Source organism: Aspergillus mulundensis (genome assembly GCF_003369625.1).
Source record: "Aspergillus mulundensis strain DSM 5745 chromosome Unknown scaffold_13, whole genome shotgun sequence".
NCBI lineage: Eukaryota > Fungi > Ascomycota > Eurotiomycetes > Eurotiales > Aspergillaceae > Aspergillus > Aspergillus mulundensis.
In genome coordinates, this window is record NW_020797901.1 from 811,175 (window position 1) to 828,443 (window position 17,269).

General features: G+C 49.4%; 2 protein-coding genes across 2 annotated transcripts; one reads left to right on the plus strand and one right to left on the minus strand.

Moving 5' to 3' along the window:
• Positions 1-2,979: 2,979 nt before the first annotated feature.
• Positions 2,980-8,155, plus strand: DSM5745_09854 (uncharacterized protein; the record flags this gene model as incomplete). Its single annotated transcript, XM_026751870.1, has 5 exons — positions 2,980-3,078; positions 3,318-3,913; positions 4,070-4,422; positions 4,471-6,104; positions 6,158-8,155. The coding sequence occupies 5 exons, from the start codon at positions 2,980-2,982 to the stop codon at positions 8,153-8,155; spliced, it is 4,680 nt and encodes a 1,559-aa protein (XP_026599602.1).
• Positions 8,156-9,017: 862 nt separating this feature from the next.
• DSM5745_09855 (Male sterility, NAD-binding) lies at positions 9,018-16,112 on the minus strand (the record flags this gene model as incomplete). Its single annotated transcript, XM_026751871.1, has 5 exons — positions 9,018-11,123; positions 11,176-11,727; positions 11,775-13,938; positions 13,998-15,463; positions 15,546-16,112. 5 exons carry the CDS (start codon positions 16,110-16,112, stop codon positions 9,018-9,020), a joined length of 6,855 nt encoding a protein of 2,284 aa, XP_026599603.1.
• Positions 16,113-17,269: the final 1,157 nt, after the last annotated feature.

A 17,269-nucleotide genomic window follows, 5' to 3' on the forward strand; every position in this document is an offset into this window, starting at 1 on the left:
ATTATTAAACCACCACTTAATTATTACTAGTTACCTATGGCTTTAAAAAAAAGTGCAAGATTTTTTATTTTATAAGGTTTTAAAATTATACCTAAAACTATAAGTAAAGTAGTTACCTTTTTTATTTTTTTACAGGGTTTTAAGATTTAATAAATTATAGCTAAACCACCGCCGGCTTAATATTAAAACTTATTTTAAATTATAATTTAAAATAAAAAACTATATTTATATTAAAGTTAAAGTATTAAAAAAAAAAAAAATCTTTTATTTTTTTTAAAAAAAAAAAAAATAATAACTAACTACATGGTAAAGGCTATAATAAAAAATCACTATTTAATATTAGGAGCAGGAGCAGGGGCCTTTTTAGGTATTTTTTTTTTATAACTAGTATTTTTTAAAAAAAAAGGCGTGACAGGTTTATTTTTTAAAAAAAAGATATTTATAGATTAGTAGCTATTCCAGCTATTATTAAAATAGGCCAGGGGCTGTTTAACAGCAAGCCGGAAGGACTAAACAAGCTTTTAAATAACTAAAGCTAAAATCTTTATTACGCGGACCTTAGGGCTTATTTTTTTTTATAGGCCTTTATTACTAGTTTAACCTAGTAAATAAATATATTTTAATAATAAAGGTATTTATTATAGTTACTAGGGTTTATTTATTATAAAAAGGTAATATTTTTTTTTATATAAAATAACAAGAAAAGGCATGTGCCCTTATTATAAATATAATAAAAGTAATTACACCCGGGGACTAAATAAACACAGTTATTAAAATTATTAATTAACCTATTATTTTTACATGCCTAAACATACTTTGCACACTACAAGCAAACCTATTTTTTATTAGTTAATATTTATACTAAAGCTGTTCCACTAGTAAACTAGTTAAAAATAAAGTATACTTATAAAAAAAAAAAGGCCAAAGGCTAAAAAAAAAGAAGCCTAAGGGGGTGGTAATATAAAACCTATAATAAGGGTATTAATAAGGGCAAAGGCTAGCACAATACTAGGTAAAGTAAAAAAAGGTAAGCTAAAAGGCGCGGGAGTTATAGTTAAATAATAAGGTAGCTATTATAAATTAAAAGTTAATATATTTAGTAAAGCGCCGGCGGAGCGCCGCTGGTTAATAATTATTAAAGTAAAAAAAACTTACTAAATTATTACCCATAATTTTACTATATATTTTAAAGGTGCTTATTAAATATAAGTTATACTAGTTATCGCCACCTAAGAATTAATTAAAATTAAAGTTTTTAAAATTAATAGGGGACTAGCGTAAAAAAAAGATTAAAAATATTAAGGGCTTTTAAAGTTAGCAAAAATACTATATTAAAAAGGTTTTATAATTATACCACCATGGGAGTTTAAGGGGCAAAGGCAGGGATATTTTAAATTATTATAATTATAGTAAGGCACTTTTTTTTTACTTATTAGGAAGCCAGGGCAGTGCCTAAAAGGGCTTTTTTTTTAGCTATAATAAAAAAAGGGTAACTTTTTATTTAATAAAAAGTTTAATAAATTTAAAAGTTTATAAAATTATAAACTATATTATAATTTATACTTTTATACTAGGTATTATTAAAGCGCCGCCTTTCCCCTTTTAGTTATAAATAAATATTATATTTTATTTAAAGCGCTATAAATAATAAAAATAAGATACTAAATTTAATATATTAAATAACACTTTAATAAAGTTAAGAATAGCAATAATAAAGCTATGTTTAGTATTAATATTAATAATAATAATAGTATTTTATTATTATTTTTTTTTAATTTAGCAGCGGGTCGCGGACGACCCTTTAATTAAGGGAAAAAAAAATTATTAAGGCTAATATTTTTTTATTTAATATTATTAAAGCTAATCTACTATTAGTTTAAAATTAACACCTTAAGTAATTTAAGCTTTAGCCTTAGGCTACTAAGGCTTAATATACCTTATTATTATATTAGGTTATATAACTTAACTAAATTATTAATATTTAAGGTCTTGGCTACTAGTTAAGTAAGGTTAGGGTAGGCCTTAAATATAGGCTAAAGTAAAAACCCATGCGTAAAGTATTTAAACCTATATTTATTTTTTAGTTAGGAATAGCTTAAGCGTAGCTTAAAGGTTTATAAAAATAGTTTTAAGGCCAGCCTTTTTTAAAATCTTTAAGTAACTTTTTTAGTATTATCTAACGGGGTTTAAAATACTTTATTCTTATTAGTTAGATTCCTTTGTTAATATCTTCATTGTTAGTAGAGATCTTTGAGACTTGTCGGTCTTACAATTAGGGATCATGTAAAACGGCAGAATAACACTAATTAGCTAAAAAAAAGGGCAGTCACATGACCTCCTTTCACCGCTTAAACTAAGTGACGCTAATTAGCCAGGGAAAAGGGCAGTCACATGACCTTTTCTTACTGCTTTAACTTAATTAGCCAGAAAAAAGGGCAGTCACATAATCTTTTCTTACCGCGTTTTCTTTCCCAGCTTTACCATAAATATATATATCTGCCTCGCAGAGCCAGGGGGGTTTAAGGGGGCGTAGCCCCCTTAGTTCTAGAAGTCTTAAATACTACTTAAAGGCCTTATTTTGCAAAGAAATAAAGCTATGCCCTATTTCCTAATTAGGCCAGGTTAAATATATATATCTGCCTTGCAAAGCCAGCGGGGTGTACGGCGGCCAGTCACGTGATGTATAAAGGCCTAAGGCCGCCTGACGGAGGAACTTCGGCGCCGAACTAGCCCCGCGCCAAGGCGGCGGCCAGTCACATAACGCATAAAACACCAAGTTCAACTCAGAACAGTTCTTACCATGGATACACAACGTCTTCCTATTAAAGGCCCTATTCTACAAAGAAATAGAGCTATGCCCTATTTCCTAATTTGGCCAGGTTAGCCTTCCGCGCCACGCGCATTACTCCCGGCATTAAAGCCTGCGCCCTAGAAATGACGGGACCTACGTATTATTGGGGAATGGAAAAGTCATTCGAAATGATGGCATGGCCCAATGGACTGCTAGGAGCCAGAAAGACTGGCCGTGACCCCCACGGTGCCCGATTTACCACTGGCCTCACTGGCGCCATGGCTGAGGTATGCCAATCGCAGGCACGGAAAAGAGACTGGGGTGTGCATATACGAGCAAATGATGGCCTATAAACATAATCCTTGCTTTTGCAGAGTCACCTGAGGCACGTGAACAAGTCAGCCTGATGAAACGTCGCCGTGAGATGAAAATCCTGCGTGATCGAGCCTCGTCTTTGGTGGGATCCATCCATGGGATCTGCGGCGCGAGGATCTCAAGAGTCCAAAAAGCGCTTTTGGCGACTTAGTCTGCAGAAATGACCCATCCTAGACATGCACGAGCATTCGAGATCGCGTTTCTCTGCGTCTTGAAGGTCGAGCGTGACGCGATTGAATTGGCCCTGGACGAACGATACGAGCGCGATGGCCTGGTCTACCCGCAAGCCCCTAGCGACACGAATGCCTACACGACCGGCCGCATCGGAAGCCATAACGTGGTAATTGCGTACCTGCCTGGCGTTGGGAATGTGAGCTCGGCCGCGGCTGCCGCGAGTATCCCATCCACCTTCCCCAGCGTGAAACTCGCCATCGTCGTCGGGGTCTGCGGGGTGAATCCTCACGCTCGAAACCACGCCGGACAAGAAGTCCTCCTCGGAGACGTTATTGTCAGCACAACCATGCTCAGGGCGAGCTATGGTCATCAATACCCCGATGGGTTTGTTCTGGGGAGGACGGAGGATACCATACGCCTGGCGCCGGTCGCGATACGCACTTTCCTTCACAAATTGGAAGGGATCAGCTCGATTCAGAGACTGGAAGAGAAAACCGCTGCCTACACTGAGGAAATCTTGAAACGCGGCCTGCTTCCAGGTGCGACGTATCCAGGACCTGAGCAGGATACTCTGTATGACTCGGGATATCGCCACAAACACCAGAATGCTCACGAATGTGAAACTTGTACCCGGTGTTTGCATCCACACGACCCGGCATGTGCAGCGTCCCTGCGAACGCCGTGTACCGAGCTTGGTTGCAATAGCGCACATCTAGCTTTTCGTCCCAGGAACCGCCTCGCCACCGGACTCCATCCGGATGGTACACGTATACAAGATACCAACGCCGTCACACATGCCCGACAGCCATCAGTCTTGTTCGGCAAGTTCGCCTCTGGCGAATCGGTAATGAAGAGCGGATATCACCGTGACAAGCTAGCGGATGAGCACGATGTTATCGGGTTCGAGATGGAGGGCGCCGGGACTTGGGATTACCTACCAACAATCATTGTCAAGGGGGCCTGCGACTACGCGGACAGCCATAAGAACAAGGTGTGGCAGCAGTACTCGGCCGTCACGGCAGCCGCTTGTGCGAAAAGCATAGTGGAGGAGGGGAGGTTGAGTTCGGCGCAACAACAGCCTGGTAAGTGCTCTTAACGCCCCTGCTGACGCCTCGCTGACCCCCGAATAGAAATATCTAAAGAGATCAGCGAGATCCCTCGAGTAATGGATGCATGCTTTGATTCCCAGAAGCTGCAGGATACTCGGACCTGCCTGGATGACACGCGAGTTGCTCTGATGGAAGAAATCCAGCATTGGGCCACCAGTGCCAATGCGCAGCCGGTTTTCTGGCTGCAAGGGGTGGCCGGATCTGGCAAGACGATCATTGCAAAGACAGTCGCTAAGAATCTGTCTAGAAAGGGACACCTCGGCGCGACATTCTTCTTCTCGCGACAGGGCGGCGATCGAGGCAGTGCCACGAAGCTTTTTGGCACGCTTGCCTACCAGCTTGCGGTAAAGCCTGGCCTTTCAGGTCATGACAAAGGCCATTTTCGGTCACTCCTCCATGATGCTATAGTCTCCCATCGAGATGTGTTCGGAAAGGCCTACAGGGAGCAATGGGAACAGCTTATCATGAACCCGATATTGCAGTTGGACAATCCCACAGTTCACGAACGGCGTCAGCCAGTCGTGATTGTGATAGACGCTGTGGATGAATGCGAACCTGTGTACGATGTTGGGCTTATCCTGGAGCTATTGATTCAGGCCAACAGACTCCAAACTATACCGCTCCGCTTCTTCGTCACCGGAAGACCACAAGAGGCAGTGCACTATGGCTTTCGTCGCATTCGGGAAAATCTAGAACAGATAGTCCTTCACCAGATCGATTCTGACCTCGTTGATGCCGATATTCGAAGGTTTGTCACGCATGAATTCGATGACATTGGAGAGCGCCACTTCAGGTCAGCATGGTATACCAAAGAGCAGCTGGATGAAGTTGTTTCCAGGTCGGAGGGACTTTTCATTTACGCTGCGACGTTGTCCCGTTCCTTGGGCAGGTCTCTGGACCCCGGCCGGCGCCTATCACAATTCCTTCAAATAGACTCCTCCCGATTCGCCCCTCTAAGGCAGATGTACGACATTATCCTGGATGCCTCCGCACCGGAAGCCTCTAACTACGATTTTGATGACACAGAGCGAGAGATCTTCAAGCTTATCGTAGGATCCCTGGCCGTGTTATTTGACACCCTTTCGATCAACACGCTACATCAGCTCTTGGCTGGTTCTTCGTTCTTGGTGGACTTTCCCCCGGGGCCTGAGAGCATTGAGACAACACTTGTGAAGCTCGCCTCAGTCCTTGATATTCCATATGTTGGGCACCTCCCAGACAGGGACCGTCCTATTCGGATTTTTCATCCCTCGTTCCGTGAGTTTCTTCTAGAGGAACGGCCGCCTTCATTACAGCACCTTCAGCTAGACTCCAGCTCTCTACACGAGAACATGCTCCATGGCTGCCTTGCTGCCATGACCGGATGTCTACGGAAGAATGTATGTAGGCTTGCTACACCTGACGCCGACCCACAAACGCTCTCCAAGGATTTTGTTGCATTGCATATCCCCCCGGAGGTGCAATATGCATGCAAGTACTGGATCTTTCATGCGGAACAGCTCTTGCCCCAGGCGATGGACAGGGCAGTCAGTGACAGCGGACCCGTCCACCAATTCCTTACAAACACTGCGATATATTGGCTCGAAGCCATGAGCCTTCTGCGGATGGTTCCGCACGCGGTCACTTCCCTTGTCGCATTGCGGGCACTGGTCGAGGTAACAAATAGCCCGCTCCATTAGCCTACACGTCCTACTGACACACGACGTAGTCGAACAAAAGCCCGACTATCAATTCGCTAATCCAGGACACCTCCCGCTTCCTAATGGCGAATCGGGTCATCATTAGCGAAGCACCCCTCCAAATCTACTGTTCCGCCCTTTTGTTTAGCCCATCCAGCAGTGTGATAAAGAAACTCTTCACCCGTGATATTCCCTCATGGTTTCTCAAACGCCCAGACGTCCCGGTACGATGGCCATCCTCGATCACTCTAGGGTCCTTCATGCAGAGCGCTACCTGTCTAGACTTTTCACCGGATGGCAAGACACTTGTCTCCGGCTATGACGATGGTTCCATCCGTTTCTGGGATATTCGAACCGGATTCCTGCAACAGACCATTTCTGAACGGCCATGGTATGTGGTTTCTGTGCAGTATTCTCACGATGGGAAAAGGGTCTTAACAGGGGCGAATGGTGCAGTGTGTTTGTATGATGTCATGACAGGAACACTGCTACGCGAGCCAGGGGAGCCAGACAGCGTTGCTGGTGGGAGGGCAGCCTTTTCGCATGACGGCCAATTAATCATTACTGGAAATGAGCAGGCGGCCATATGGGACAATGACCTACTGTCACTGCGCTGCGTCTTAAATGGCCACATGGATAGTGTGAGTTGTCTGGCATTTACCCCAAACAATAGAAGCGTTATTACAGGATCCTGGGATTCCAAGATTCGCATTTATGACAGTACTCAAGGCATGCTTCAACACGTTCTTGACATGCACACAACTGGAGTCGTGTCCATGTTTGTCTGCCCTGCCCTGAATCGTGTCGCGACGGCAGACAGGAAAGCCATCCATATATGGGACCCTGTCACGCACGTCCTTTCCTCAACTGTGGAATTCACAGAAACCGGGTCTGGTGAAATTGCTCTTTCATCGGATGGTACTCTCTTAGCCGGGCAATTCGACAGTTCCAATATTCGGATATGGGACACAAATACTTGGTCTCCATGCCACATGTTGAAAGACCATACAAATTCTATTTACCTATTGAAATTCTCGGCTGACTCACGTTTTCTTGGGTCCGCGTCTGCCGATGGCACCGTGCGGTTATGGGATCTAGATGGCAACACCTTCCAAGAGCAATTCGCAACCCACAGAGGTTGTGTTGCAGCTATCAAATTCTCCCCGAATGGCCAGATCATTGCAACGACTTCAGATGACGCAGTTGTAAAAATATACGACATTGCCACTGGAAACACGGCCCAGGTGCATCAATCGGTTGATACTCACATTTATGGATTGGGGTTCAGTCCCGCCGGCTCTCTGCTTGCTGTCGCTGCATTGAACAGTTCCATTTACATTCTAAATACGCAGGACTGGTCATACCAGCACGCCCTGGAGAATGATGAGCATTTACTTGCTGTGGCATTCTCTCCTGATGGCAAACTACTTGCGGGAGGCTATCGTTCTAATGTTAAGATTTGGGATACCGCCGATTGGGTCCTCGTACACACCCTACCCGTGGGTTTGAGCTCTACCTACCCGGTCGTGGACAACTGGGCTGTAGAATTCTCCCCGGACGGCCGACTGTTGGCCTGTGCCAGCAATGGTAGCCTATTGTTCATCTTCAATTTGCAGAAAGATGCGGCACCAACAATTCTCCGCCCTGAATTCCCATTCACCAAGGCCATATCCTTCTCTCCAGACAGTCTACGTGTGGTATGTCGAAGCCATGTCGGTAAAACAAAGTCATGGAAATTTTATAGGGAGCCAGCACATGATGAGGGGACTTGGATCCCGGCACCCATTGAAGATAACTGGCTGGTGACACCCAGGATGTTCGAAGGTTCTAGCGAATCTCGGTGGGCGATCCAGGGTCCCTGGGTTATCTTCCTGGGAAACAAGATCCTGTACCTCCCGGATGACAGACGAGTACATACATGCGATATATTTGGCAATACCATCGCCATTGGTTCTGAATCGGGGATCGTCACTGTTCTGCAATTTAGGGATTTGGATGAATTCGTTGTGGATTCTTTCGAAGAATGATCAGCGCTACCAGAGCTCAAGGGCCGACTATGTACAATATAAAGACTTCCAAGGTTCTTTTGGACGAAGTCACTGCACCTATAGTAGACCGAGGGTTGAATCGTGGAATGCCAATGCGTAATCCATTGTAACGCAAACAGCCAGCCATAAAGCTGAGTAGTACCGTAGTTCTGCTACGAATTCCTCGCCGGCTGTGTGATGGACATATGATACCTAGGGTAATTTATGAAGCCAGGGTTTGGCGAATTAGATTCCCTGGAAAAATGCGCCAGTGTTGGTAGAGAAGGAGGCTGTTACCAGGGCTCCGCGTCAAAAGCCCTGAGGTACGGGTAAAAGGGAACTCAGAAAGTTATCCCCTCTGTCGCTTGGACACTCAGGCTGTCCTTGCTTATGGTAATTTTATGTCTTGCTTGGCGGCGATGTGCCTAGCCCAAACGCGAGGCTTTAGTAAACTGGTCTTGCAATGTTAGCAAGCATCATGACGTATGACATGACCTTAAAGTTATGTAGGGGATGGAGATGCTCCTTTTCCAGAAGCCTTGAGTGTTAGTTAAGGCCGATATACTGATACCCTGGCTGCTATCCGGACTAAGGATACTGGCGAGATCGCTACCTTTGACTCTTCAATTCTACCTCTACCGGAATAAGATGGCTTGCGTCGTTATCAAGACTACCATAAACTGACGGTAGTATTATATGAAGATCCTTAGTATCTTATTGAGGGTTTGATAAACGCTTATAAATATAATGAAGTGACTGGCTTTGTACTCAAGACACACCGTACTCACATCCATGGATGAATTAGTGGAAACAAACCTAGGTATATCAACCATTGTCCACGGGTGGATTCACTGCAATCCCATCAATCCAAAAACCCAATTTCCTTCCAAATATGTATATACTTCCTAATCACCTCCTCGCTAACCGCACCCACAGCCGCCAAAGTCTCCGAATGCTCCAGGGTATGCTTCACATCTAGGACCAACCCCCCACAGCTCATACGCAAGTACGTCTCCTCCAAAAAGTCCACCAACGTCGCAGCCGGATTCCCACGCTGCGGCGCCGCCCTAACACGCGCAAGCCACTCGCCAAACGGAACCAGCGCCGGGATCCCAAGCCCATCGGCCAAGATACCGTTGACTTCGCTCCACGGCCTCCCAACCGGATTCTCAACATGGTACACCGGATACGGCACGTGCTCAGCTAGCACCAGGTCACACAGCGTGCCCGCAACATCGTTAACGGGCGTCCAGAACACCGTCCCCGGCACATCAGGCAACACGCCCAGCGTCTGCGACGACTTCATCATGAACCCAAAGTGCTCCATGGGGTTCCAGTACCCGCTTGTCTTGGAGCCCGCGATCTGGCCTAGGCGCACGATCATCGACCGGAAGCGCTCCGGGTGCGTCTGCATTGTCGCCTGGATCATCCGCTCGCAGCCCCATTTTGCTTCGCTGTAGCCGTTTGGGAGGACGCTGGGTATGTCGACGGGTGACTCGGGGACGAGGGTTCGTTCTGGCGTTGGTGTCTTGTTTCCTACACCTGTCGGGGATTCTTGGCATTTAGGGCTAGGGCCATGGGCATGACCATACCTACCAACCACCCCGATCGACGAGACCATCTGGAAACTGAATTTGAATTCCCTAGGCCGGTGCGCAATGACCTCGCATGCGAAGTCGGTAAGGTTCTGCAGGACCGCGAACTGCGATTCGAACCCGGATAAGGGGCGTTTCGCGCTCATCGGCCAGGCGTTGTGGATGAGATGCGTGACTGAGCCGACTAGGCGCTTATACTCGTGTTCTGCGAGACCCAGCATCGGCTTAGAGGTGTCGGTTTGCAAAACGAGAAGCTTGGGCTTCAGAGCGTCCGGGAATCGAATCCCTTTTTCTCGCATTGCCTTTTGCTGACGCGTGTAGGGATCGGAGCCGGATCTGTGCTCGCGGTTCAGACACACCACTGTTTCTACGCAGGGGAGCTGTGCGAGATGGTAGACTAAGTGGCCGCCTAGACTGCCGGTTGCGCCGGTGACCAGGACGACTTTCTCGTTGGGATTTGGTGCGCCGGTTGCTGATGAAGGGAGGGAATCAGGAACGGAGAAGGAGGCCGTGTATCTGTCGACGAGCTCGTCTACGGCTTTTTTGCGAATTGTGAGCTCCAGTGTCTCGTCGTCATTAGAGCAGCTGTTTGGTTCTTGGCCTGCAGCCATTTCATTCAACGTCTCCAGCTCTTCTGCCGCGACCGTTTCAATGGGGATGGGGATAGCCTCAACGCTTCCTGCTCCTACCAACAGCATCTTCAGGTCCGCAACAGTGGGACACTCCAGGAAGAGAGACTCATGCTGAATGTCGAGCTCTAGTTCATCTCGGAAGCGGCTGACAACGACAAGCGACAAGAGCGAGTCGACGCCCGAGTCAGCAAAGTTGGTGTCGTCGGTGAACTCCTCTCGCGAGATGCCGCTCTCCTCAGCGATAATCTCAAGCACACGGTCAAAGTCGATTTTCGTGGAAAATTCCGAGGGAGTTGTAGTCTCTGTGTCGTGGCCGACGGGGGTTGTCTGCCCGTTCCCGCTGGAACTGGATGATCCCGATGTTGTTTCGTCCTCGCCGCACAGAAGACCCTTGAGGTCCCCGACGGTGGGATAGTCAAAGGAAAATGCATTGAAGTCGACGTCAAGGTCCAGTTCCTCCTTGAATCGGGCGGAGATGGTGAGGCTTAAAAGGGAGTCGATACCCGCGTCGGCGAAGACCGTATTGTCCGTCAAGTCTGCAACCGCGAGCCCGCTTTCGTCTGCAATTATGGAGAGTGCTTTTGCAATTCTGGATGATCGAGGAGTTGCAGAAGGTGGCGTTTTGTTAGTCTTGAATTGTAGTGGCTGCAAAGACAGCTCAGGCTGCGACTTCTTGGACCTGTCACCTCCCTTCTCAAGGGAAAGAATCACCTTCAAGACTCGACGAGGAACGCCCTGGATCTACAAAAGGTCAGCTGGATCCAAAACCAACAGATGAACTGGACCGGCCTACCGCAATCTGTCCAAAATACGCAACAACCGTATCCCCATCAAAAATAACAACATCCCCATGCCACAACTTATCCTTCCCCTCCTCCATGCGCGTATACGTCGTATAAACCTTGTCAAACTCAATCGGCTCAAAAATCTGCAACGAGCCCCAGCCATGATTCATAAAGACCTCGACATCCAGATCCGTCCGATCATTGCAGTTCATCGCAAACCCGCACGACTGCGTGAGCGCATCGATAATAGCCGGGTGCGTATGGAAGTCGCCGCCGCGCTTGACGCTCCCGAAGCTCAGCCGGCTCGATGCCTCCAGGGTACTACTGTTCAGCACGATCTCGTCGATTGCGCGGTAGTCCGCGTGGAAGCGGGCTAATGGCCGGATCATGCGGTAGACCATGGGGCGGTTGAAGCGCGCGGTTGTTTCAGATGTGATGCCGGCGCGTAGGGCTTGCATTTTGCGCTTGGTTTCGGGCGCGGATTGCTGCAGGTTCGATCGTAGGGTGTTGTTTTTGAAGAGGACGGTGCAGCGGGCGTGTTCTTGCAGGGTTCCTTTGGTCTGTGATGGTTAGCGGGATACGCCGAGGAGGGTGGATGGTGGGTTACGTTGAATGACATGAATTTCATCTCGGTGGATTGCGTTGTCCAGTTTACGTCGGCGTGCGCTTGGAGGAGCTGTTGCGAGACGCCTTCTCGTAGGATCAATGCCTTGGATATGGTCATGTTTGACACGTCCACGAGATTATCCTCCTGCCCTGATCGACAGCGTTCAAGGAGGTACTTGCCCATGGTCAAAGCCATATCTGCGTACACGGAGGGCGTGCATAGGGGGATCCCATCGACCTCGTGCCCCTGCACAAGCGGACTCAGATCCTCTCGTGCGATATCGGATTCAACCACAATGTGTGATCTCTGGATATGGTCTCCGCTCTCCTCGATGACTCTGTGGATTGTCGTGCTCTTTAGCGTGGTTGCCTGCGCCATAAGTGGAGGGTCCCCTTTCCGCAGCGACCAGTCGTTCACGTATTGGATCCAGTAGTCCTTGAGATCCCAGTTATATGCTGGAAGAGGAATGACCTTGTGGCACGCCCTGAAGTCGCGGTGGTAGTTTGCCCAGTGGACATTGGCACCGGAGATGTATAGCTGCTTCAGCGCCGCGGTGATGGTCTGCCAGATGGACCTGGCTCGTTGTGCGGATGGGAGCGTGATGGCCTGGCTTCCAAGCACGGCCTTCACCATCCCCGAGACAGCAGGATGCGGACCAATCTCAATCAGAGCCGTCTGGTCCGTGATGAGCTTTTTGCTGTACGCAACTTCAAGCACATTGAGCATGTTCACAGGTTGACGAGCATGAGCTGCAAGGTATGCGCCGCCGAAGTCGTCAGAATCATCGACGCCGCCATCCAAGGGCCGCAGAACCGGAATCCGGGGCTTTGCAAAAGTGACGCGGTCCGCAAGACTGGCAAACTCGGAGAGAATTGGGTCGACCTGGGCAGAGTGGAATGCGTACGGGACCTTGAGAAGGGTGCATTTGACTCCGGATCTCGCCAGCGAGTCTCTCCAAGCAGCGACATGGTCGTTCAATCCCGCGATGACCGTCTCAACGGGGGAATTAATGCACGCGATTTCGTACCCCTGATCTCCTAAAATGGACGCAATATCATCCATAGCGCCCCGTACCACAAGCATTGCGTGAGTATCCCGTGTGCATGTTTTCTGGAGCAGTTCAGCCCGCTTTCCCACGAGGTAGACCGTGTCTGCGTCCGAGATGACCCCTGCAACATTCAGCGCCGCGTATTCGCCGAGACTGTGGCCGACCACGGCGCTAGGCGTGATATTCCAAGACGCCCACAATCTGCTCATTGCAATCTGGAGACAGACGCTCGCGAGCTGCACGACAATGGGGTCGAACGCTGCAATATCTTGCTCCACGGATTGAATGACAGGGAGAAATGACGGAAAGCCCATATTCTGAGCCATTTGGTCAAGCCGGCAGATCTCCGTGCGGAACAGGCTGAAGTGCGCGAAGAAATCTTTTCCCATCCCGGGATACTGCGCTCCTTGTCCGGTGAATGTAAAGACGATCTTGGGTGCGCTTTTCGGTCGGGTCATGCCGGTACCATTCCTCAGGGCGGCCTGGGCCTCGGCGCAAAGCTCCTCGACGGTTGAGCCGACGAGCATGGCTCTATGGGGATGGTGCATTCGACGTGCAGTCGTGGTGTAGGACAGCTGTCCCAGAGGAATGCCAGGCTTGCTGTTTTTCAGGAATGCCAGCAGGGCCTGGATGTTCCCCTGCAAGGAGCTGCCGACTTTAGCAGAGACAGCAACAACATGATGGCTTCGCGGATCTGCGCCTTCCAATTCAACGGGCTCATGACACGGCGCATCCTCCAGCAGCAACGCCGAGTTCCCACCCGCCGCACTAAAGTTGTTGACAAACGCTCGCCGCGGCGGAGAGGATCTGCTGCTCCGGTTCCAGGACGTAGGCTGCAGGGCAATGTGCACGTTTCGCTCGCGCAGGTCGGTCGGGAACTTGCGGTTGATCCTCGTCTTGATGCCGCAGTGCGGGACTATCGTGTTTTTCTGCATCATCAGCAACACCTTGATCAAGCTTGACACGCCTGAGGCCGCTTCTCCATGGCCGATATTCGATTTTGCTGAGCCTAGATATAGTGCGTCTCGTGGTGCTCTTGCTGGTCCCTGCGACGGCGGCGGTGCAAACGTATCAAGGACGCTGCTCATCTCCCCGGCATCCCCTGCCTGCGTACCACTGAGATCAAAATGTCAGTAACGGTTTAGAAAAGCCTGCAATCCGAGTAAAGCACTTACGTCCCATGCATCTCCACATAGCTAACACTGTGTGGGTGCACCGCGCTCTCGTTGAGGATCTTGGAGAAGATAGCACGCTGCGCCCCCGAATGCGGGCGTGTAATCGACTCCGATTCCGCCGAGTGATTTGTATACGCGCCCACAATAACTCCCAGAATCGGATCATTATCCAGCAGAGCATCATCCAAGCGCTTGAGAATCACCGTCCCGATCCCCTCACCCCGACAGTACCCATCCGCCTGATCGTCAAAGGTCTTGCAATTCCCCGTGCGAGAAAGGAAGTGGCCTCGATCAAGGCCGGCCGTAAAGTCAGGGTTCGTCAACACATTCGTGCCCCCGGCAATAGCGGTATCGATATCTCGCTGCCACAGTGCATTGCACGCAAGGTGGATCCCTGCTAAACTGGACGAGCAGGCCGTGTCAACCGCGTAGCTGGGCCCACTGAACCTAAAGCAGTAGTTGATTCGACCGGGGATGAAGGCTCGATTACCACCAGGGATAAAATACGTATCGATATCCTGCGCACTGTTTGTCTCCATCCAGTCGTTACTGGTTACGCCGTAGAACACGCCTACACGATCTCGTCGGGTGGATGGCGTAGCATCGGGCACAAGACCCGCCTGTTCGATTGCTTCGTATGCAGTCATCAATGCTAGGCGCTGCGCAGGGTCAATCTGGGGCGCTTCGCGGGGCGAGATATTGAAAAACCGCGCATCGAACGCCGCTGGGTTGTCCAGCCAACATCCGAACGGCGTGGCAGAGGTATTCTTGCGGATGCCGGCGGGATCAACGTGCGTTCTTGCATCCCAGTGAAGGTCCGGGACCGGCTTGTGTACGTCCAAACCTTGATGCAGGAGGTCCCAGAATGCGTCGTTGTCCTTGGCTCCAGGGAATCGCCCGGACATTCCCACTATTGCAAGCTTGGGCTTCTTTCCGGTGGGCATGGGAGGGACGGGGGACTTTGCAGGTCCACTCGGTGGGTTTAATGATGATGGGACGAGCGACGCGAATTCTGTCTGCTTGAGAGCAGTGTAGATCAACCGGTCTGCTGAGGACGCGATTGGCACAACCTTTAATGACGCCGGCTGGACTTCACGAAGCCACGTCTGCAATTGGTCGACGATGCCATCCCATCGGATCGGGTGGAGCAGGATGTCCGCAACGGCGCGCTCCATGCTACTTGCGAAGTCCTCGCGGCCTCTGTCGGGTTCACTGTCCGAAACCGGTGGGCAGGGCTGGGCCCCTACAGCCCTCGTCGCAATGGCACCACTAACAACCTCGTGAACGTCGTGTTGGGAGTACAGATGGGCCGCGTGGTACGGTCCGTAGATAGGAATGGCCTTATATTTGAAATCTTTGAACTCGTCCGCTACCACGAGGTCGGCCAAGGCAGTCGGAGACCCGCTGACGGTGACTCCATTTGGCGCATAAGCGCTCACATACGGGCGGCTGGCCATGGGTGGATTCTATCGAGGTAAGTGTCAGCGCGGTTACCGCAGGTGGTCCATAGGACCCCAGACTGGTTGGTAGGAGAAGTGAAGAGCTCACGCTTCGTTTACAGAACTGATCGACCGCTTCTACTGCCGCCAGTCCGGACACAATGATTGACCAACTTTGGCTTTGGTCCGAAGCTCGAATGGACATCATTCGCTGCGCCATATCTGCCACAAGCAGGCCTGTTCGGAAGGCCACGACGATAGTCTCAAGGCCCCTTTGCACGAGGTCCAGAGGGCTGCGACTACAGCGCACAGCAGCCGCAACAAGGGCGCCTGTACAGTGGCCGAGGACGCGACACGACGCGCTGGAAAAGTCTTCGATGTCCGATTCAACCATAAATAGGCCGACTTGATACAGGCATCTCATGGCCATCTCGAGCGGGACGCATCGTGCTACGCCGGGGCTCCATAGGAGGAGATCCTCGAGACAGGTGAAATTAGGAAGGTTCTCCCTTACAGCTGGCGGCAGTTCGTATAGCAATACACGAATTGCGTCGTATGCTCTGACGAGGAAATCGTCCAGTACTATATTTGATCTGTGGTGGAGCAACGTCCGCAGGCCTGGCTGGAGGGGGAATGTCTCGTCGCCGAACAGGTACACCTTGAGTTCGTTCGTCATAGTTGGTAAGGAATGGATAACAATTTGAATTCTGGGAGGTCTGGACTTCGTGAGCGTGGTGATTGAGATCTTTACTTGATTCAGACCCTCTTTGTATGAACTGCTGCATTAATATATAAGGTATATGTCCACGTGGCGTACCATGTGAGAATATGATCAACCCGCAACCCATCAACCTGACCGGAACCCTGAGGCTTTGTTACTTCCGGCCCGAGCGCGCGGATATGACACGGGGGACATGGGGATAATCGAACTGGTTACCTGGGATGCATGGCTAAGACTGGCACCGTTTGGGCCCGGGGTTTGAAGTCGGCCACATGGGAAGATCCAAGGCGCGGGGACCTCGGGATACTTGAAACCCGAGGGTTCTCTGCAGCAAGAGGCTACAAGAGTAGTAGTAATATATAACGCCTCGGAGGCTGCGAGAGAGTCATCCGATCTGCAGCAATTGGGCGGGAAAGGAGCTGGGGGCTGTGGACTGCAGCAACGCTATGTGGCTTAGGTGTTTGTACAGTCTTTACATTAGAAGAATGCTATGAATGGTAGCTTGATTCTGATTCGGCCTGAGAATCCTTTCATATACATGTAATTAGATACTTCTCGTTACCTGGACTGCAGCAATACTATGTGGTTTGAGTCATATCAAAGGATCACTGTAAATATTATCATGGTTTTATTTATAGCAGCCCAAGAGTCTTCTAACCTACTTCTCTCATCCTAGGACTGCAAGCCCGCCCGAGTCGCACGCGGTCCAAAAGGGTGTCGACATCTACTTCAGGATAGTCTCCTCGCCAGGCCACCATTCCCACGCGTCGTCTGCCGTGACAGTAAGACAGTTTTTGCGGTAGCTTTGGCATTTATATCTTCTAACATTTAGCAATACAAGATTAGATAGTGCCGCCATAGACATTTGACCTAGTGCAATGGCTGTCTGGGTTGTAAGTTCTGTTCGGTCCCCGAGCGGTACCCGCTGAATCTCTTACAAAATCAGCAATATGTACAACGGCAAGGTGCCTTACTTACCCAATACTTGGAACTCTTGCGATAGGCAATCTGTTCAGCTTGGGGATGCAGTGGAGAGAACTGACTGCTAGTACTTGGTTATTTCACTTCATTTTCGACGTTTCGTATACAGCTAGATAGGATCCGCAACCCTA